Genomic DNA, 23,740 nt, shown 5'->3' with positions numbered 1-23,740 from the left:
GGAAGTGTGACATGGTCTTTGCCCCCAGACGTGCCAACAGTGTTCTTGAGAGACAGGTTTGCAAGGGTTGCATGTTAAGGTTCTATGTCATTAGTAAAGACACTAGGTACTCAAGAGGGTTCAGGAAGTAATCACAGGGGTCTGAAGTCTAGAAAGACTTCATAAAAGAGAGGGAGACTCAAGCTGGCCCTAAAAGTAAGAGAAATAAACAGGGAGAAGGATGACCTTCTAGGCGGGGAAAAGAAATTCATTAGGGCTGTGGACTTCTCCCTTCTGGAATTATATTAATAAAATATCCTTCTCTAAAACAACTTGGAAGAAATCATCAAACCAAGTTTCCTGGGCATTTTGGGTCCTATGGAAAGAAAACTGGTAACCAGTGCTACTAAACCAGATGGCTACTAGAAGTTATTGGCTATAAGGTGCAAGACACAGGAATGATGTAAGAAATTCATTCACAAAAAAAGTTTTATTGCTCCTGACAACCCCTGACAAAGTGGAAAATTACCTAAATGTTAGATATTACTAGATCACATTTCTATGAATATTAAGACTCTCAAAGTCCAGAGATTCTTAATCCAAAAACATAACATGGACCCAGAAACTCTTTTAGGCACAATGTTGACACACTGAGTAGTTCCCACTGTGCTTGGTTTTTCCACAAAATTAAACTAACCCTCACTGGGTTTTCCAATGGCTTCTTCCCAGAGTTTTCAGAATAAACATTCTGGGCTATTTGGTCTACAGAGGGCAGGTCTATACACTGAAGGAGGAAAGCGGGGGTGGGGTGGGGTGGGGTGGGTGATGGAAGGAGTTGAGCCCCTTCAGGTTCCAATCTCCACCAAAGATTTAAAAGCTAAAAGCAAAAGAGAAAATATCAACTTAATAAAAGGAAAATCAAACTGCCAAGATTTATTTAACTTTTTCTTTCACAGAAAATACAAGTATGTAATGTAAACACTGACATGTGAAATAAAGTACAAGGATCAGGAAGACAAATGAATTGAACAATACTCTTGCTTCAACACTGCAGTGCTTCCTGATCTCACTTGCAGCATGAATCTCACGGTTAAATAGATTATATACTGGAAAAATTAAAGGCAACATTCATTTAGATTTATCAAAACACCAGAGAGCCTCTGAAATCCAGCAATGCCATATGGAAGTCAGATCTTTCTGTTGCAAAAAAATTACAGCTGAGCACATGTCCATTTATCTGTTTACCCAAGGCATTTAATGTAGGAGCCTAAGAATGAATTAATACATGAGCTTAATATGCCTATGGAGGCAAAGATTAAACTGGGCCTCTTTTCGCTCTTCAGAGAAAATAAAATTAACCAAATTTAAAGCAGAGCTGCCCAACGCTGGCCAGAAGACAGCACAATCACGGTGAATTCTTATTTCAATAAATCAATCCCACAAAATGCAAAACACAATAAAGGATTTCCATTTGTGCTTTGCCCAAATGGTCAATCTGGATCTAATGCTGCAGAATTACATGGGGTTTTGAAGGTTCTTTCCCAGAACTCCAAACTAGAAAAAATGACCCAAATAAATGGTTGGGATCAAGAACCACCTTGATTTAAAACAGAGAATCAGTTTCTAAACTTGAATTCAGTAATAAAGAGTGTGGGCTTCACTTTTCTGTTGTAATCTCAAGAGATTAAAATGAGTGGTCTTTCTTATCAGATGACACCTACCAGTTGACAGGTATACTTTGATAGCAGATGCTACTACACAGGCTGGTTCAGTAATAGGACTCAGTGTTGTGAGATCTGGGGTTCAGACAAGGCTGCTTAAGATCTAGAGATCAGAGAGCCCTGGAACTGCCAATACACCCGACTCCCTCGCTCAGCTCCATAATCAAAGGTTATTACCAATAAGCTGTAGACCTTCATTCATTCCTTGATAGTCAACAATCTGTGGAGAAAAACGTATCTGAGATACTTTACCCTTACAGTGAGCAGAGAGGTCAGCTCACGCTGAACACTGATTCTCTGGAGGAGAAATGCTACTCTCAGCAAGTGTTTTGAAACTCTCTTCCCAGGCAAAGCTAACCTCCCTGTATTGCTGAGGTGGAGATGTTTTAACGTGTTTATGTATCATGTGAAAAACACCTTCACAACAAAAAACATTCATTTTTATATCCTTTACCTATGGAATTTGGCAGGGTGTTCTGCAATTTACTGTGCTCTCACTAAAGATATTCATAGAACAGAGCAAACTGAAATCAGGTTTTAAAAGGGACAGCAACTGATATTCCCAAGGAATACCTAGATTGATCATGACCTTTTTTGTGCTATATTACAGTAAGTTCTTGTTCAGAAGGCTTTTTTTTTTAACATGCAACATGATAAAATGGATCAGCACTGTACCACTCTGATTAGAAAAAAACCACTCACCATGGACCTTCATTACTGTACTCTCTCATTTACCTTGGCAAAAAAATATAATAATAATAATAAGAGCTCTAGCCACTGTGAAGGACAGTGCACTATTACTGCAGGTATGGCAAGATATTTCACTAAAAATTCTCTATCCTATAGTCAGACCACATGTGCCAATATTTGCCTTGGGAAACAGTAATCAAGTATTGAAAATTAAATACAAAAATCCTTAAAGCAGCGAGTGGGACCCCAGTTTATCTTCACTCTCCAGTTATCATTGTTCTATGCTATCTAGACCTACTGACTCACAATTCTTCAACCCCTCCCCAGATATTCCTTTAGAGGGGATCCGCATGAGGACTCTTCGTATGGTAACTAGCCATTTCTTCCCTTGTCACTTCCTCTCTTGGGATCAGTTCCTACCGAAAATCCCTTCTCTTTGAAAACTGAAAGATGGAAACTCTGAAAAATGTATGCGTCCTATTTGCAGATACTAGACACAATCACCCTTAGGGAAATAAGGCACTATAATGTGACCCCAGATTGACTATAGGAATGGAACTGGTATTGGATCCTGTGTGGCTGCAAAGGAGCTTGACTTCCAAACATGAGCACTACTTTCCTGCCACAGGCCAGGCTGCATCCCGGAGTACAGCTATGATGGTCTAACCAACAGGCAGACTGGAGGCTCCAAAGAACTCACAGAAACACAGATAAAATTCCTCCTTAAAACAGAAAGTTACATTATCAATTAGGTCTCTGGCCAACCTCATCATTCTTTCAAGTAATGTTTTCATAGTCAAGTGAGGAGCAGGGACGAGCGCTGGATGAGAAGTTAGGCAACACAGGTTCTGGTCCTAGCACTACTGCTTATTGGCTGCGTGACCTTGGGCAAGTCACCTTACCTCCCCCTGCCCCCTGCCCCATAGTCTCAGTTTCTTCATCCGTAAAATGGGGACAAAACCACTTGCTTTGTCTACCTCACGTCATGACTGTGAGGATCAAATGAGATAATGTGAAAGTGCTTTGTAAACTATGAAATACTGTGTGTAAAAGCAACGTAAAGTATATACTTGTGTTTTAATTAAGTTCTTATCATTGCCTACTTGACTAGAGGTGCCCCATGCAGGATGTGCTTTGCAATAGACATACTCAAAAACAGGTGCCATGAATATACACTGGTCTTTTTCACTAGGGTTGTTTAAAAAAGGGAGATTCTTAATTTCCTCAGAAATGGCCTCAGAATAAATTACTTTAAAATGTGAGGTCATCCAAATCTACCAACTGATAGAGTTAATTTTCTCCACATATGTCCTGTACAGTTATAGTCTGGTCTGTTGATACCTTTATACAGGGAAGTCTTGAATTCAAGAAACAGCATGCTAAAACTTAAAAAACAAATAAACAAACAAACAAAAACCCAAACCCATATAGTTATAGTTTGTTGTAAAGGAAATAAGATGAAAGCAAGAGGCATCCTATGTAATGAAATTAAGCCACAGTTCCTCAACTGGTTGCCTTTTTCCTGAGATACCTCCAGGGTAGGGTCCTGGTCCTGTGACGTGCTTTAGAAAAGCTTAGTCTTGCTGGAGGTGAAAAGGACATGTAGGTTGGCAATCAGGCTGTGCTCATTTTCAGCACTAGGATTGGAACGAGAAGGTCTGCTAGGAGCTGCCAAAGAGCTTTGGTGGAGAAGCTCATACGGCCCAAGGGAGGCTAGTTCTTGGATGCCAAGCCAGAGTGTGTAGAACAGCTCAACACAGCCATCCGGTCCCGGGGTTTTCAATTCTTCCTGAAAGCTGGTTCTACTCTTCTCCGGTCTAGTAAATAATTGAACAGAAGAAGAACAATGAGATGTGGAGCAATGTATCTACCCGGACTTTAGGGCCTTTCTCCACCTAGCTGCACAAAGTGTACATGCAGAACAGAGACACACATGCAGAACAGAGACACACATTAAGAAGTGAATGTGATTGACTCTGACAAGCCCAAAGAGCCCAGATTCCAGTATTCTTGTCAGACAGCTTTTATTACAAATGTTACAAACGATGACTTGGAGGGAGTCCTGTCAGTGGAATTACCAGTTAACAGGATGGTTGTCCTTTGGGGCCACAGGCATGGGCTAACCTCCACTTTTCTTCCTGATTTGCTTTCCTTTCCGGGGTTTGAGGATGGTGTAGTTTGCATACACTGTATACTGATCTGACAGGAAGGGAACATAGAATGCCCGCAACAACTTTGAAGATCTGGAAAACAAGAGAAAAAAGAAAAGACAGAATTTTATCATTTGAGAGAATTTACTAATGTATTAAAAATGATTAAAGGAAATAAAGTGCTATGGTGAGGATTATATTTTATACAAGCAGCACAGAAAAGTCTGTTATTCAGCTACTAGATCTTGATAAAAGACTTAATCAAGACCAAGTACCTTCTTACCTGCACCCAAATGACAGCCTCTCTATTAAACCACAGGATATCCTTCAGAATAGCTCTAGGTCTGCACTTTGCATTAGAATTTGCCATAGAAAAATTCCAATTCAATCAAAGGACTGCTATTACAGAAATAAATTCTTAATACATCAAAGGTTTCTGTACCTAAGAAACTGTAGAGATGCCAAAATGCTCAAATGATCCTGACTCTGGCTCTAAGTTTTCCTAGAGAGCTGGAGAAAACTATGTTCTGGGCTTCCTGTGCGTACTGTTCTGGCAATTCTTAAGTCAAAGAGAGAATCTTTTTACTTTTTACTAAAATATAGATAGGAACAGTTAAAAACCTGAATTTCTCACAAGTTTTGAAAGAATGTGAAAAATACCTCACATTTATTGAATACCTGGTATTGAACAGGCACTGGGAAAAGTGCTTACACTTTTAAGGATATTATTTAATCCATCTGATAACCCTATGACGAAAGTGGTATTATCCCTATTTTATAGATAGGAAAATGAGAACTTACATAGATTAAGTAACTTGATCAGGGTTACAGAGTAAGTGATAAAGCCCTCATTCAAATCCAGATTTGATTCCAGGTTCCACACTCTTACCACTCTGGTTTATCCTGCATCCCAGGAACAGGCTAACAGGATTCATCACTTACTAGAAAAAGCGGCAGTGATAGTTTTAAATTCTATACGAAGTATTACTTCTTGACTATGGTTTCTGAGTCTAAAAACCAAAAGTTGGCCCTGAAACTGCCAACCTAAATGAGGTAGCTGAAGGGTGTTCCACTGCCAGTCCTTTTCCAGACTCTCAACTTGTAAATGTCATGTCAACGTGGCATTTGTACTGGCAGCCTACCCCCGGAGTTTGGCAGACTCCTGCAATGCCTGCACACAATGATATCGTGCTTGGCATACACACCTCTTAGAGATTCTCCCCAACTGGGATGCTGGCAGTGCTCTGTGCTCTACAGAGATGCACTTCACTTCAACAGCTAACAGCTCAAGGGCTTTGATAGAGAAAAGAGGCTTAGAAGAGAGACACACGAGATAAAGCAGGGCTCCTGCAAACAAAATGAACAGGAGGAGGAAGCACCTACCTCAGTCAAAAAGAAGTTAATTTATTCTTTCTGTCCGTGCTGCACAGATAAGGGGAAGGTCAGAACAGAAAGTTGTAAGCTGGAGCAAACTCCTGCAGGCTTCAGTGTAGTAAAGAAAGGCTAAACCGAATTAAACGTTATTTCCATTCCAGTTGACTCCACACTAAAAGCTTCACTAATACAGTCAGTATATATTTCCGGTATAACATTACGTCCATTGGGCCCAATTTTATTTTCTTTTTGGAACTATTCCTTACTACTTGGGAGGATTGTTATTTCATAATTTTATTCTTCTTAGAGTCTTCCGAACAACAAAGGGAAATTATACTTATTATCAAAAATAGAGTAAAACTCATTCTATCTTGTAACTACCATATGGGTCCAGCACAAGCTTTTATAAATTTAAGCTATATTATTGAATCTTAGTGGTCTTTTTTTTTCCTACATCTTGGATTATTTACAACTGTGCTTTAAAAAAAAAAAGACAAATGATAAGAGAAAGGAAGAGTGATGAAACCCCCAAAAAGGATGATGCAAAAGTGATTCAATTATAGTATCCTTCAATTTTCTCACTGCACTGTCCAAAGTATGCATCATCTTTCAATAAGGTACAAAAGACTTGAGACACTATCTTTGTAGTCTGCACTTAGCTTTAATTGAGCACAGCTGAGAGTTCAGAATTTTAAAATTTTCTGTCCATAATGCCATTGAGAAGAAAACTGACAGAGGAAGACATTTCACAATTAGACAAATCAGACGGTGAGTGCAAAGAGACAAATAGCAGCACTTAAGACTCTAATGATGATGGTAACATTTATCATAAAGGCAAAATTTCAGACTATGAGTCTTTAGATGACCACATACTAGACAAATTTTCTAACTCAAGAAATGATGAGTGAACAGTATATTTCTAAGAACAAAAAGGAAATAGGTGTTCTCCTTCAGTTAGTCATTCAACAGGAAGGCCTTTGGAGGGATTCAGAATGAGCCTCCCCAAAGCACACAGCTTCAGCGTGCAGATTATTCTGAGTTGAAGATAAGGCCCAAGAGACACAGGAAGAACTTTCTACCTCCCCTTTAACTACCTAAAAGAATCCAGGTAGGGAAGCTGGCTCAGGGAGAGAGGTATTACCAGAGATAATTTTTTATCTGAATGACATATCTGTGGGGCAGGGAAAACATCTGCCCTTCTTACTGTCCTGTGAATGACCCTCCTCCCCTCCAAAGGCCCAGGCCTCTATCCTGTTCCTTAGCTCAGGATGGCATATAAGCCTCAACTGCCTGAGGCTTGTCTTTGGGTCTCTTATTTTTATGGGGCTCCTGTACATATGAAATTAAATTGGTTTTTCCCTTGTAAATCTGTCTTACGTCAATTTGATTATTAGGCCAACCAAAAGAACCTAGAAGGGTAGAAGGAAAAGTTTTGCTCCCCTACGACTTCATCATGCAATATTTTGCAACAAGAACCTGGACTATCCTGTTATGCTAAAAGGGCATATGACTACATTCTTTTATCTTTTATGGGGTCTGTGTGCCAAATTCTATGTGATACAGTTCATGAGTGGACAAATGCTGAGGGCAGGTTAATATACGAAAGTGACTAGAAGGATACAGATAATAAAGAAATAAAAAATTCAAAAAATTGATCATTTTGATTGATGTTTATAAATCTAAAGATGAAAGTGTTTAAATTATGGAGCAAAGAAGATAGTTGTCTTCTCTTCAACAAAATTACGAGCCATTTAAGGTTTCAAAAAATTCTTCAAGTTTTGCATTTTGATAATACAAATGCAGGAAGAACCAAAAGTAACAAGCTAGAACCTATTAGAGATGTATCTGAAGTCTGGAACCAGTATCTTCAAGATGTATATATTCCAGGTTCATGCCTGGCAGTTGATGAGTAGTTAGTTGAGTTCAGAGGTGCCCGTTTCAGGTATGTATATTCAAAACCAGGAGAATATGGAATAAAGATTGGGGTTGCTACATTTATATTATTATTAAAATTTCAAATGAAGTTTTTTAAACTATCCTTTCATTATTCTTATAAGTTATTTTTAAAATAACTAAAATATATGAAAACAAAAGGGGTCTATTGGGCCAAGACAGCAAATGGTGATGACTATTTTTTAGGCTGATAGGTCATGCCAAGGAGTTCATTCTAAAAGATCATTTCAGAAAACTATCTTGGGCTATACATGGGACATAATCATCATCAAAAATACTGACCTCCCTTGGGCTTCCCTGGTGGCGCAGTGGTTGAGAGTCCGCCTGCCGATGCATGGGACACGGGTTCGTGCCCTGGTCTGGGAGGATCCCACGTGCCGCGGAGCGGCTGGGCCCGTGGGCCATGGACGCCGGGCCTGCGCGTCCGGAGCCTGCGCTCCGCAACGGGAGAGGCCACAGCGGTGAGAGGCCCGTGTAACGCAAAAAGAAAAAAAAAAAAAATACTGACCTCCCTAAAATGGAAGAAGGGCCACTATGCTTTACTGTTGAATGCAAAAGGCAAGCTGAAACAAAGGTAAAAAAATAAAAGAGATTGGGACAAAATATTTACCATACAATTAACAGAGGAAGAGTACCTAGAATATGTAAAGTATTCCTGCATTCACTAAGACAGACAACTCAAAAGGAAAAAATGGCAAAGGACATAAGCAGAGAAAAGAAATGTAAATGGCCAATAACCATATGAAATAATGTTCAATTTTAGTAGTAATAGGGGAAATGTAAATCTAGATACAATTTTTCAATCATCGGGTTTGCAAAAGTTGAAAAGTCTGACAGTATCAAACACTGGCGAGAAATCAGGAAACTGATATTGCCAGTAAAAGTGGAAACCTGCAAGAGCCATTTGGAAAGGCAATTTTAACAATACCAATTAAAACAAAAATTATGCAGTCCCTATGATATAGCAGTTGATTTTTATTTTGTACTTTGCACCACATTGCTTTTTTTAACAACCTACTTTGTTTTCCATTTGTTACAATAGAAAATTTCAAACATATACAAAAGAACATGAAATATATTACTTGTAATAATTTTTAAAAACCAGTAGACAAAGTTTTAAATAAAGGAAACCTCAAATCCTTAAAATGAACAAACAAAAAAACCCCTATGTGCTTACTATGTGTAGAGCTTTGTGTGCTAGCCCTGAAGCCTCTGTTCTCAAAGAGCTAATAATCTATAGTTGGAAGAAACAGAATATGAATGACATAACCATAATGTAGCATATACTAAATATTAAATAGCTGATACAGAAGTTCAAAGTGATAATACACATATTCAGAAGAAAGAACAAACACTGAGGGTTGCATAGGTGTGGAAGAAGCATTTACTATACATTATTCCATTTTGTCCATCCAACATTCCAAGGTACACTAGGCAAAAAAAAGCAACGTGCCCATCCATAACCAAATCTATAGGCAACTCAGGTTAAATGCTCTGTCCACTCAGCAACAACTGGAGAATGGCGTGAATACAATCCAAACTCTAATGATCTACAAAGCCGTAGGAGATCTAGCCCTCACTTACCTGTCTCACCTCACCTTGTGCCATTTTCTTCCTTGCCCACTACACTCTCACCACACCAGCCTCCTTTCAAGTTCCTCAAAATTACAAGTTCTCTCCTACTCTCAGTGAGGATTTCAAAGTCCCACTGAATGTGTGGCTTGCAATAACCATCTTGGTAAGGACAAGCACGTGTTTGTCCCAAGAGACCCAAGAAGCACTGGGAGTCTCCCATGCTTCCTCAGTGTACAAGTATAAGAAATTCGGCATCAAATTCTAGATAATGTGTTTCAGGAAGCAAGGAGGCATTTCTAGTTAAGCCTGAACACAAAACTATATAAGAGGTGGGAACTAAATGTAAGGAGAAGTTAAGTAAACTTTATCATCAGTGCTTGGTACTGGAAAAATCCTTACTAGAAGATGAACCTTCTTTTCTCTTGCAGATTTTGCTTATGATTTTTAATAGCATTATCTGTCTTTCACACCTAAAGCCACTAATTTCTTCTAGTGGATGAAGTGAGTAAACAATCAACACATACACTTCTGAGCTGGGAAGGGAAGATTCTGTGGGGGTTTTTTTTAAACCAAAAGACGAAGTTGACGTGAATCCTTCATTTCTAATACTATAGCTGCTGTTCTAGATTAATTTCTTTCCCATCAGTAGCTTTAATATGTTAAAGCGTGACTAGGGCCTTTCAAATTGTTATATTGTATGATTGCTGGAAGAAGGGAAATCAAATTGGTTATTTGCCTTTGTGAAAGAAAGGAGCATTGGAATAACATGCATGTGCACACATTCAGACACGTGGAAACAAAGATCAGACTGAATCACAAATTAGAACAAAACTAATGTCGATCAAAACTCATACAACGTCCGTAATAATGTGAAATGCCAAAGTATTGCCCTAGGGAAGCACAGGTAGCATAATTGAGGGAGACGCAAAATATGTGCCTCTATCGTGGATACTGAAGTACTTCCCCTCCCAGTGAGAAAGTCACTCAGGCAATTCAAGGATGAAACAGACGTGAACAAAGCAATTGCCTGAATAGCATAATTAGCTGATAGCTCAGAATGTTTTCTAATTCAATTACCAGCCCTACTTATCAGGGCTGGGGAGCACTCTGCTGTGGAGATTTCAATCTGCTCTTGCTGATGTCAGTGGAAGACTGGCTGCCAGTCCCTGATGTCACCAGTTCAACAGACACAATAGAAATGCTGGGTCAATTTTTCATTTTAAAAAGAAAACGTCCTAGTACTCAGGTTTTCTCTTTTATTTTTATCTATCTCTCTATCTCTCCATCCATCCATCCATCCATCCATCCATCCATCCATCTATCCATCCATCCAAACATTACTATCCGTGTAAACCTATAGTCTGAGCTCACTGCCAGTTCTCTTTCTTTTTAAAGCTAGTTCCCTCTCTTTTTGTCTTTGTCTCTTGTTCTCTCTTGCACTTAGTTCACATTTCAGTGACAGACTTCCACAACCCTCAGAACAGAACTGGCCTTTCAGAGAAATCATCAGTTCTGAAGAGAATCTCAGAATTCCCTCAAGACTTAATCTTAGTCACAGTCAGTCTTTAGTCTCATATCAAGCCGTTTAAGAACTGCTCAAAAAGCTGATATGCAGCAAAAATGTGGCTGGTCTTTAATATTCTCTAATAGGAAATGGGGTGAGAGACATTACTCTCATGGTAAGTAAGACAGAGGTGACATTTATCACTTCTCCAAAATGGACACAGGAGTTACATGCTATATGTTAATTCTCCCCTAGAATATCAGTCCCTTGAAGACAGAACTTTACCTGTCTAACTGCTGTACTCCAGCTTTTAGAACAGTGCCACAGAATGTGCTCAATAAATATCCTGTGAATGAATGAATGACTACACCCTGACTCTTAAATCCGAGCATCTAGTTTATCTCCCTCGCTTCTGGCAATATTCATCTTCTACAAGGAAAAGGAAATATCAAAAATAATATGAAGCTCTTCTTTCTCGTCTCTTCTCAACCAATTCAGTCCTAAAGTCATCAGATGCGGCAGAGCAAAGTAGGAGTCTTCAGTGTGCGCGTGGGGAGGGGGAAGCTGCGGTGGCCACTGGGATCTTAGAGCACAAGTGAGATGCAGAGGGCATCCATATCACAGCAAAGAGAATATATTTTTTCCCCCAAAAAGTTTTAATCTTTTTTTGGTGGGGAGGGAGGCTTCACACATCAAGGGTTTAAAAAACAAAATTTGGTAAAAGTAGATGAGAAACACCTGTAGGACACACCTGTACAACACAAATGGCCTAAATGTCAGTAAAACAGTAGCCAGGGGAACCGACAGTGACTGAAGGAACAGGAAGAGGAGAGACAAGAGACAAAACCACAGAGAATGCTGAAGACTCTGACAAAGTGGAAAAAAGCATTCAAATCCATTTTAAAGCATTGTGCTGGCCGTACAAAGCATTTCTGCAGACCTGCATTTCTCATTCTTTGCTAGGGCTTCATGGAGCTGATCAGATTACTCTCACACTCCATGTTTCATATCATCTTCTGGTTCCTACTTCCTTTATTGTCTCGTTTTTCTCCCCTCAAGTCTCTCACTTTATGCCCCAGCAACACAGAACTACTTGCACCCTCCCATTTCTTACCTAGCAAAGGGAACATTAATGCAAAAGGTCAAGAAACCTCTCCAGGGACTTCCCTGGTGGCACAGTGGTTGAGAATCCGCCTGCCAATGCAGGGAACATGGGTTCGAGCCCTGGTCGGGGAAGATCCCACATGCCGCAGAGCAACTAAGCCCGTGTGCCACTACTGAGCCTGTGCTCTAGAGCCCACGTGCCACAACTACTGAGCCTGTGTGCCACAACTACTGAAGCCCATGTGCCCTAGAGCCCATCTGCCACAACTAAGCCCACACGCTGCAACTACTGAAGCCTGCGCACTCTAGGGCCCACGTGCCACAACTAGTGAAGCCCAGGTGCCTAGAGCCTAAGCTCTGCAACAAGAGGAGCCACCGCAATGAGAAGCCCACGCACAGCAACGAAGACCCAATGCAGCACAAAAAAAAAAAAAAAAAAAAGAAAGAAAGAAACCTCTCCAGGTTTCAGTTTCCACAAAATTTACTAAATCATCATAACCCATGTGACCAGAATGACACTGTTTTCAGTGGGCATGTCCACAGACCCTCAGCATTCAATGAATACATTCACAGTTTTGACTCTTTGATCCACAACTCCAAAGATCCACACTGTGTCGTGACTTGGAAGTTTGCTGAGGAACAAACGAATCACATCACCGCAAGAATGGTGTACGGAGTGAATCATTTCACTGCTTTGTGGCCTTGGCCAATCATCTGACATAACAGCATAAGCTCTTGACCAGTCACCTTTCACCAATATTCAGAATGGGGGAATTGAGAAAGAATTGGTATTAAGCAAGCGGTCATTTTCTGACCTTCAGTCCCACCAAGGTTGATGGAGAAATGCTCTTGACCAGCCTTTTTCCACCTGATAGCTACTTAGATGTGAAGGTATTACATGCTCCATCCACCATTCCTGTGGAGAAGACACTAAACAGTGTTCAAGAAGGTTTCTGTCCCTACTCTTTGGACCCTCGTTTGAGCTACTTCTCTGTGACAGACAGTAAGTAGCACTGGAGGTCACAACAGGTAGATGATTCTGGCAAGTTTTAGAGAGAGGAAATAATGAGTATACTTTAAAATAACTCAACAATCTTTTCTCTTCTTTTTTAGCTTAAAAAACCAATTTATTATTTCTCCCAAATCTGTGGCTGACTGATGGATTTTCTGTTTCACTGGGCTTTGGCTAGAATGTTCATGGCCAGCCATGGGCTGCAAGTTCAGCTAGATCTACAGGCCTTCAGTCCTCCTTTATGTGGGCTCCTCTCTCCACACAGCCTTTGGATTTCCTTAAGGGGTGGTACCTGGGTCCAAAGAAGGAGCGTTCCAGGAGACAGGAAATAGAAGCCAATCAGCTACTCCACAATCTTTATTTTACCAAATAAGAGCATGAGAAACTTCTGAAGAAATTCTTATTTCACCTTTTTTTTCCTTCTTGCTTTGGCATAAATATAAGAGAATAATAAGGTGATAAAGAATTACAAAAGTACAGAAACTCTGATCGCTTCTTCCTTACAGTTTCTCAGTACTCTTGGCAGAGATGAAGGAGCTGAGGGCACCCCTGTGGTTGACGTGCAGGGAAAAGACAATCGCTGCTTGGGAGGGAAAACTAATTCCACCCAAAGGATCTGAATGCCATCTGAAGCATGTCAAACTGTTGGCCTAAAGCCAAATTCTGCCAGGGAGTGTAGTCTCCCTTTCTACCTGGGTAGCAAGAAGTTGCAGATGGAAACAGCCTGCTGGACTATTTTGGGCACCATAGGTCTCTTCTGCAAGAAATCTCCTTCAAAAAAATTTCTTTTTCAAAAATTATCTAAATTTGGATAAAGAACAGCATCAAGAGATGTGATGTTTTTAAAGCATGTCCATAAATTCTTTGACACCCTTCCCATCAATACGGGAAGTCTAATTCCTTTCCCCCTTGAACATGGGCTATTGGAATGCCTTGCTTTCAATGAACAGAATGATGTGGGAGTGATACTGTGTGAATTCCAAGGCTAGGTCATAAAAAACTATACAGCTCTTGAGATCCTAGCTCCTGAGAGCCAGCCACCATTCTGAGAGGAAGCACAGGCCACACGGAGAAGCCACTTGTAGGTGTTTTGGCCAACAGCCCCAGCTGAGAGCTAACCAATAGCCAGCATCAATGGCTAGACATGTGGGAAAACCTTTGAGATGCCTCCAGTCCCCACCACCATCTGATGGCCAATGTGTAAGAATCCGGAGTAGCTGAAGAACTGCCTAGCTGAGCCCAGTCAGTCCACAGACCCATGAGAGAAAACAATAATAATTAACTGTTGTCCTTTTATACCATTAAGTTTGGGATGATTTGTTACACAGCAATAACTGGAACAAGAGTTCCCAATTAATTTTCACTTTACAGTGGTTTTCCAGTGGTCTTCTTATCTTCCAGAAATAAACTGTTCTGCTTATGCTGGGGTTAGGGCTGGGGACACAATGGCCGCCATGAACTAGACTACGACACAGAACCAAAATGGATACAGGTGCCATGTACTCTAGGCCTCACAGCTGCTGGATTCACTTCTCCTTGGATGTTAAAAGGAGAGTAATAGTCTCAGTAAGAAAAACCTACATGAGAATCCTGTGCTGGGCATTGAAAGAACACAAGCTGCAGATGCTATCACCACAATCCCCACCTGGCTCTACAGAAATCCTCTGACTAGAAAAGGCCCCTCTCCTACCATACTAGCTGAAGATGTGAAGTTCTAACTCTTTGCTTGCATCTACCTGTAATCATAAATTTGGCAGGGCTTTGAAATCCTGTCCTATTTAAGTCTCCCCACATTATCGCACATCCTTAGTCAGGCAAAGCCTAAAATTCAGCTGGATGAGGCTAATATGCTCCAAAATGGGGAAGAAGAAAATATCACAATCCAAAAACCAAAGGTGAAAGCAAAGCAAGCAAAACAAAAGGGACCTATAATGAAGGAGGAAAGAGTGGGTGGAAAGTGGCTGTGAGAAGCCCTGGCAGGGCCTCCCAATTTGTTTCTAAAGCTACAAACAGGCTCTGTTGCTCACGAGGCCAACTCCAACATCCTGGAGAGGCATTTCCCACCAGACTCCCTCAGCCAAATATTCTCACCACACTTAGAAAGGAACCCACCACTGAGCTGGCAAGTTATTGCAACAGTCTCCCTTCACTCCTCTCTGGGGAATCTCAAAGTAAGCATTACATCCACCCACTTGTCCAGCTATTTTACACAAGTAGCCATTATACCATGCTTCAAAGAAAGAAAAAAAAATCCTCTCATTTTAGAAACTTTGTTGTATGAGATGTCCACAGAGTAACGAATGTGTCTGATTTAAAAAGTGGTATTTCAACTAGTTTAGCCCCCATATCTTGGAAGTTTGATAAACCTTTATAATATTAGCCAGACACAGACATAGCAAACTTAGGGAGAGGAAGCTGCAGCTCTGGTACCAGCTATGTGCAAGGGGAGACAAGAAGATGGTTATCAAGATCTTATGCCCGGATCTTCTCTCAAACTAATGGGATCTGGGGTCTCCAGTCCTTTGATACAGCAGAGAAGAAGCCTAACAGGAAAAGAATGGATGGGTATCTGGGCTGCTTTTCTCCCAGACAGGCTAACAACATTCAGCCCTATTTGTGAGTCCTTCTCCAAGAGTCCAACAGTAAGGGCCTTGCTTATCTTCCAACAAGTTCAACAGAAAACACGCCTCTTCACATATTCAGAGGTATACAGAATTCCTAAATTTGCACCAGTCACAGTATTGTCCTAATAAGTTTAGGTTGCTTCCCCCCGGGGTTGAGTCTCCATTGGCATACACTCAGAGTACAATTTTTTTATGTGCTGGTACTGTCTTCATACTAGACTCATCGCTTCCCTTTCAGAGAGCTAAGACCCAGTCCACGCTACAGCACCAAGAAAGGTCCACAGATTATCAAATAAGTAAACTATGGGCAAATCCACATGGTAAATATGGACTGTGGGGCAAAGGAACTACATCTATGTGCTCCATTCTCCCATCCTGCTTTTTGGAATAAGCTCTTGTATACTGGCCACATTACAACAGGATGACAACCTATCTCAATTCGCCCAGGGCAGGGCCCCTTTCACTTTTAAAAGTGTTCTGATTTGGATGATATATTGTGGATCACTTTAACTAAAAGCAAATTTAAATCAAAGAGGTAAATTAAACTTTTCCTTTTTTCTTTTTTTCTTTTGGCCATGGCTAGTGGCTTGCGGGATCTTAGTTCCCCAACTGGGATTGAACCTGGGCCATGGCAGTGAAAGCACCAAGTCCTAACCACTGGACCGCCAGGGAACTCCTTAAACTTTTCTTTATGGATCCTCAGGCCCCTCATCCAACAGGCTTCTTTTTATTTTTACACCTGTGCTCATGCTTTCTTCTCCTTGAATTATAGATGTGATTCTACCCTCTTTATCACTGGTACAAATCCTCTTTTTCTTTTAAGCCTCAACTCAAGCACCACCTCCTTCAGGAAGCCTTCACAGGCTACAGGAGGTTGGTACACTCTAACCTCCACAGTTCTAGCACACAACCTGGCACCATCTATGGCCTTTCAAGGTGTTTTTGTATATGTAAGTACAAAAGTTGTAAATTATTCAAGGGTAAAAATCTGTGTCTAACTGCTTCTCCTATACCCCTTAAATAATCTAGCTCTGTGACAAGGACATAATAGCTATTCAATAAATATTTTCTGATTTCCAAACCTGCTTAACCAGCTGGCTTCAGGACATAAAAGAAGACTCCAGGGACATCCTGCTGCTGACTCCTTCTCTCCCAGCACCCCGTACTCTTCTCTTAAAGTACTTAACATGGGTTGTAATTCCAGATTGATCTGTATGGTTATTTGTTTAATGCCAGCCTCCCCATTATACTGTAGGGTCCAAGAGGACAGGGAATTTGTGTGTTCTGTTCACCACCATATACTTAAGCTCCATCACAGTTCCTGGCAGTGTTCAAAAAATATCTGCTGATTAGATGGATGTCATTTAGATAGACAGACAGATAGATGGATAAAGGAAGAAAGAAAAAATGAACTAAAAGTGAACTCTAAAGAAAGCAGATTTAAATTTTAGGGACTTACACAGATGTAGAAAACAAACTTATGGTTACCAAGGGAGAAAGGGGTAGTGGAGAGATGGACTGGCAGATTTAGGATTGACATATATACACTACTATATATAAAATAGATAACTAATAAGGACCTACTTTACATTTGGTACTGTATATATGTCAATGCTACTCTCACTTTGTCCCAGCTTACCCTTACCCTGCCCCGTGTCCTCAAGTCCATTCTCTATGTCTGCGTCTTTATTCCTGTCCAGGCCCTAGGTTCATCAGAACCATTTTTTTTGATTCCATATATACGTGTTAGCAAATGGTATTTGTTTTTCTCTTTCTGACTTACTTCACTCTGTATGACAGACTCGAGGTCCATCCACCGCACTACAAATAACTCAATTTAGTTTCTTTTTATGGCTGAGTAGTATTCCACTGTATGTATGTGCCACATCTTCTTTATCCATTCATCTGTCGATGGACACTTAGGGTTGCTCCCATGTCCTGGTTACTGTAAATAGTGCTGCGATGAACACTGTGGTATATATCTGTTTTTGGATTATGGTTTCCTCAGGGCGCTAGTGGGAAGCAGCTGCATAGCACAGGGAGATCAGCTCGGTGCTTTGTGACCACCTTAGAGGGGTGGGATAGTAAGGTGGGAGGGAGGCTCAAGAGGGAAGAGATATGGGGAAATATGTATACGTATAGCTGATTCACTTTGTTATACAGTAGAAACTAACACAACATTGTAAAGCAATTATACTCCAATAAAGATGTTAAAAAAAAATAACCTACTGTACAGCACAGGTAACTCTACTCAATACCCTCTGTAATGACCTGTATGGGAATAGAATCTAAAAAAGAGTGGATATCACTGATTCACTTTGCTGTACAGCAGAAAGTAACACAACATTGTAAATCAACTATACTCCAATGAAAATTAATTTAATTAACACAATAAAATGAAAAAAAAAAACTGGAAAAAAAAATTTTTTTTAACATCTAACCTGCTTACATGTCTAAAAAGATCACATGGTGGTATGTCACAGGCTTATGAAAACCTCCTTTCCTCAGGAAGAGCTAATTAATAAATAGGTAGGTCTGCAGCCCCACCTGGTCTAAGACCTGAGTGACTATTACATGTGGGTAGTACCATTCACTCTCCTTGTTATATAAATAGCTAAAGTACAAAAACCATTGTTTCAAGAAGACAGAGGAAACATTAACAGCCCAATTCAATAGGCTCAAAGGCATTCCAGGGTCAGTCTCCCAAGAGCCTTTCATATGCGCCACCTCAGAGTGGTATCTCTGAGGCACACAGCCTCTGACAGTACAGTCCAGCTTGACTGGCCCGAAGTCAGCAACAGGAGATGTCACAGTGCTGACAGTTACAAATGGCTGTGGCAGATGGGGCTGTAAGATCCTGCTGTTTTTGCAGTTAGGTCAGTATATACTAGGAAATGCTGAGGAAGAGAAATGTAAAGAAAATCAGCATAACTCTGGAACTTCAGGCAGCCTGCTAATTCATTGGAAGGCCTGACATTTATATAATACTTTAGAATTTAAAAACACGTTCAAATTTCAGCTCTCATTTAATCCTTACAACATTCCCATAAAGTATGTAAAATATTATCTCTGTTTTACTGATATGGAAATTTGGGAATAGAGAAGAACAACCAACAAGTAACCAGGATTAAATGCACATGTCTTATGACCCCATGCTCTTTTCACTATACTTTGCATACCTTCAAGTAACTGTACCTTTTCAGTTCTTAAACCAACTGATTTCTTTTTTTTCTCAGCATTTGGTCATGAAAAGAATTCCAGTTTAGGGGAAATTAGTACAATTTATGGGAAATTAAAAACCTGTGAAGGCATTCCCCAATAGCCTTCTCCTTCCCTCCACCTACACTAGAGGTGTGCTCAGTGGGCAAATGGGAAATGAAGCTGCACCAGGGACCCACAGGAGAACAGGACGTACAAGAGAACCGGACGTACGAGATAAGCTTAGGGTCTCATCCCTCTAGCAAGTGCTGCTCAACTTGTGAAAGCTTCTGATTAGGGACCAACCCAGCCAGAGAAAGCAAACAATAAAATGATTAGTACTTCACTGCTAATAGAGCAAAGGGAAAAAATTAAAAGCTTGATACAGGTCACTGGGGAAAGTTGCAGGCTCCTGGGATCTAAACTTTGGCCTGATCTTTCTCTGCAAAAATGTGCCTCCTGAGTCCATCCATCCTTTGAAGCTGAGTTCACTCTCTCGTCACCTCTCATCTAGTCAAGCAGAATAGCCTCCCAACTTGTCTGTATGCCTCCAACGTTCCCTCCCTTCATCCACCTCCCGTACTAGCACCAGTGTGACCTTCAGATGTCATCTCCTCTTGGAGTCTTCCTTAGTCCCTCTCACCATAGCCTGCTGGAACTAAGCCCTCCCTCTGATGCCCCAACAGCACCTCTCTAAACTATGGTGTTCCTCCCCAAGTAAACTATAAACGCCCAAGGCAGCCACCTCGCCTGCACACAGTCTACATAGTCTTACATGTAGAAGATGTCCAACAAACGTTTATCAAACTGAGCTAGTCATGCTCTATTTCTGCCCTTAATATCTAGCCTGTTTGGGAAGCAGGATGTTCCGTGAGGAGCAGTGAGTAGCACCCCTGGGAAAGGCCCTCATATTTCATGGTCTCCCACTGTGTCTGCTGCTCCCTCTGGCTGAGGAGACGGCTGAACACAGAGGGCCCTGGAGGAGTGATGCTCAAGCACATCACTGTGTGACTGTGTGGCCACCTCTGGCCACTCTCTGCTCACCACAAGGCAGATGGGAAGGTGACCAACACCTTCTGCTCTTCCCTCAAAAGAGTTCCAGTTCTCCAGTGAGAAACATACAAGCATCAGGCTTCTTTGCCTCGAATGGGCTCTCAGTTCATGTCTACCAGCTGCGGTGCCTGTGTGCTACCAAAAGTGGAAATGGGAAGATGAGGAATCTTTCTCACTTCAATCCTTCAAAACCAAAAGGAAAAAAGTTTGCCTCAAAAATACTCCCTTGCCCCATTTGCTATAAACAGAGCTTATTCTGTGACCAAGGTACTGCTGGTCAGTATTTGTGAACCACTAAGTTTCCCTTTGTTAACAGGAAGGTTGTTTGGGATCTACTGACCCTCCAGGGCTGGAGATATTTTCAGGCCCAGATCTCATGTCATCATAGTTTTCTTAACAAAAATGAAGGCACAATAGCAACCTGCCCCCCAAATACTATATCAAACAAGAAGTCAGGCACCAAAGAATATGTGTAATGCAGAGAACTTCATACTTTCACTGCTGCTTGAAAGAGAATTTCAAGCTCTCTCCTACTACTGCCCTGATTCTGACAATTTTTTGAATATCAGGCCATGATCCTACCACCTGTCATGGTCTTCCACTCCCTCAGGGCCCTCCCCCCTCCCTCCCTACCCACTTAAGGCCATGATCAATCACTGACCTTTTCTATTGTTTTCTTTGTGTCTATTTCATTTATTTCTGCTCTTACCTTTATGATTTCTTTCCTTCTACTAACTCTGGGTTTTGTTTGTTCTTCTTTCTCTAGTTGCTTTAGTTTGAAGGTTTCGTTGTTTGAGATTTTTCTTGTTTCCTGAGGTAAAACTGTATTGCTATAAACTTCCCTCTTAGAACTGCTTTTGCTACATGCCATAGGTTTTTGGATCATCGTGCTTTCGTTTTCATTTGTATCTAGGTTTTTTTTTTTTTTTTGCGGTACGCGGGCCTGTCACTGTTGTGGCCTCTCCCATTGCGGAGCACAGGCTCCGGATGCGCAGGCTCAGCGGCCATGGCTCACAGGCACAGCCGCTCCACGGCATGTGGGATCTTCCCGGACCGGAGCACGAACCCATGTCCCCTGCATCGGCAGGCGGACTCTCAACCACTGCGCCACCAGGGAAGCCCTATCTAGGTATTTTTTGATTTCCTCTTTGATTTCTTCAGTAATCCATTGGCTGTTGGATTAGCTGTATATTGTTAAGCTTCCAAGTGTTCGTGTTTTTTTACAGTTTTTTTCTTGTCATTGATTTCTAATCTCATAGCGTTTGGTCAGAAAAGATGCTTGATACGATTTTAATTTTCTTAAATTTACCAAGGCTCGCTTTGTGGCCCAGCATGTGATCAACCCTGGAGAATGTTCCATGTGCACTTGAAAAGAATGTGTATTCTGCTGCTTTTGGATGGATGCTCTATAAATATCAATTAAATCCATCTGGTCCATTGATGAAAGTAGGCTGTTAAAGTCCCCCACTATTATTGTGTTACTGTTGATTTCTCCCTTTAATGTTGTTAGCATTTGCCTTATATATTGAGGTGCTCCTATGTTGGGAGCATATATAGTTACAATTGTTATATCTTCTTTTTGGACTGATCCCTTTATCATTACGTAGTGTTCCTTGTCTGATATGAATATTGTTACTCCAGCTTTCCTTTGATTTCTATTTTCATGGAATACATTTTTGCATCCTCTCACGTTCAGTATGTGTCCCCTGATTTGAAGTGGGTCTCCAGCTTTGATGTGAATATTGTTACTCCAGCTTTCCTTTGATTTCCATTTGCATGGAATACATTTTTCCATCCTCTCACTTTCGGTATGTGTCCCTTGATTTGAAGTGGGTCTCCTGTAGACAGCATACATACAGGTCTTGTTTTTGTATCCATTCAGCCAGTCTATGTCTTTTGGTTGGAGCATTTAATCCATTCACGTTTAAGGTAATTATTGATATGTATGTTCTTACTGTCATTTTGTTAATTGTTTTGGATTTGTTTTTGTAGGTCTTTTTTTCTTCCCTTCCTCTTTTGTTCTCTTCTCTTCTGATCTGATGACTAACTTTATTGTTGTGTTTAGATTCCTTTTTCTTTTTTGTGTGTGTATCCATTGTACATTTTTGGTTTGTGGTTACCATGAGGTTTTGATATAGCAGTGTAATGTTTTAAGTTGCTGGTCTTTTAATATCAAATGCATTTCCAATATCTTGCATTTGTGCTCTCCTCACAAATAATGGGTTTGATATATTTGTGTGCAGATGATTTCTTAACTTTACTGTATGTTTGCCTTTACCGGTAAGCTTTTCCATTTGTAATTTTCTTGTTTCTAGTTGTGGCCTTTGTTTTCCACCTAGAGAGGTTCCTCTAGCATTTGTTGTAAAGCTGGTCTGGTGGTGCTGAATTCTCTTAGCTTTTGCTTGTCTATAAACCTTTTGATTTCTCCACTGAATCTGAATGAGAGCCTTGCTGGGAAGAGTATTCTTGATTGTAGGTTCTTCCCTTTCATCACTTTAAACTTATCGTGCCACTCCCTTCTGCCCTGCAGAGTTTCTGCTGAGAAATCAGCTGATAACCTTATGGGAGTTCCCTTGTGCGTTATTTGCTGCTTTTCCCTTGTTGCTTTTAATATTTTTTCTTTGTCTTTAATTTTTGTCAGTTTGATTAATATGTGTCTCAGCGTGTTCCTCCTTGTGTTTATCCTGCCTGGGACTCTCTGCACTTCCTGGACTTGGATGATTGTTTCCTTTCCCATGTTAAGAAAGTTTTCAACTATTATCTCTTTAAGTATTTTCTCAGACCCTTTCTTTTTCTCTTCTCCTTCTGGGACCCCTATAATGCGAATGCTGGTGCATTTAATGTTGTCCCAGAGGTCTCTTAGACTGTCTTCATTTCTTTTCAGTCCTTTTTCTTTATTCTCTTCCATGGCAAGTGATTTCCACCATTCTGTCTTCCAGGTCACTTATCCATTCTTCTGCCTCAGTTACTCTGCCACTGATTCCTTCTAGTGTATTTTTCATTTCAATTATTGTATTGTTCATCTCTGTTTGTTTGTTTTTTAGTTCTTCTAGGTCTTTGTTAAACATTTCTTGTATCTTCTCAATCTGTGCCTCCATTCTTTTTCCAAGATCTTGGATCATCTTTACTATCATTACTCTGAATCCTTTTTCAGGTAGATTGCCTATCTCCACTTTACTTAGTTGTTCTTCTAGGTTTTTATCTTGTTCCTTCATCTGGGACATATTCCTCTGCCATCTCATTTTGTCTAACTTTCTGTGATTGTGGTTTCTGTTCCGCAGGTTGCAGCACTGTATTTCTTCTTGCTTCCGCCGTCTGCCCTCTGGTGGATGAGGCTGTCTAAGAGGCTTGTGCAGTCTTCCTGGTGGGAGGGACTGGGTGCATAGTGCTGGGTCTTGTCCCTCTGGTGGGCAGGGCCATGTCTGGGAGGTGTGTTTATTATCGGGCAGCTGTTTATTCAGGAAGACTTTAAGGGACTTCCCTGGCAGTCCAGTGGTTAAGACTTCACTTTCCAATGCAGGGGTGCAGGTTCAATCCCTCGCCAGGGAGCTAAGATCCCACATGCCTCGGTGCCAAAAAACCAAAAAACATAAAGCAGAAGCGATATTGTAACAAATTCAATAAAGACTTTAAAAATGGTCCACATCAAAAAAAAAATCTTAAAAAAAAAAAAAGACTTTAGGCAGCCTGTCTGCTAATGGGTGAAGCTATGTTCCCACCCTGTTGGTTGTTTGGCTTGAGGCATCCTAGCACTCAGGAGCCTACAGGCTGTTGGGTGGGGTCAGGTCTTGGTGAGAAAATGG

The 23,740-nt window shown here is 40.8% G+C and overlaps 1 protein-coding gene across 4 annotated transcripts in view; it reads right to left on the bottom strand.

The window, feature by feature from the left end:
* Positions 1–730: 730 nt before the first annotated feature.
* ALG9 (ALG9 alpha-1,2-mannosyltransferase) overlaps positions 731–23,740 on the bottom strand; it is a 91,236-nt gene continuing 68,226 nt past the window's right edge. For 2 of the 4 annotated variants that reach the window (XM_081239461.1, XM_081239459.1), the window contains exons 15-16: positions 4,515–4,633; positions 731–4,207 (exon numbers count right to left, since the gene is read on the bottom strand). In XM_081239461.1, coding sequence (XP_081095587.1) covers positions 4,170–4,207; positions 4,515–4,633 — 157 coding nt within the window. In that variant the 3' untranslated portion in view covers positions 731–4,169. Of the gene's footprint in view, positions 4,208–4,468; positions 4,634–23,740 lie in introns of all 4 variants that reach the window. The other 2 variants (XM_081239460.1, XM_081239458.1) reach the window with 2 other exon arrangements.

This window comes from Mesoplodon bidens (genome assembly GCF_964165515.1).
Source record: "Mesoplodon bidens genome assembly, chromosome: 7".
Taxonomy (NCBI): Eukaryota; Metazoa; Chordata; class Mammalia; order Artiodactyla; family Ziphiidae; genus Mesoplodon; species Mesoplodon bidens.
The sequence above is the reverse complement of the archived record's forward strand: the minus strand, read 5'-3'. Positions and strand labels throughout refer to the sequence as shown.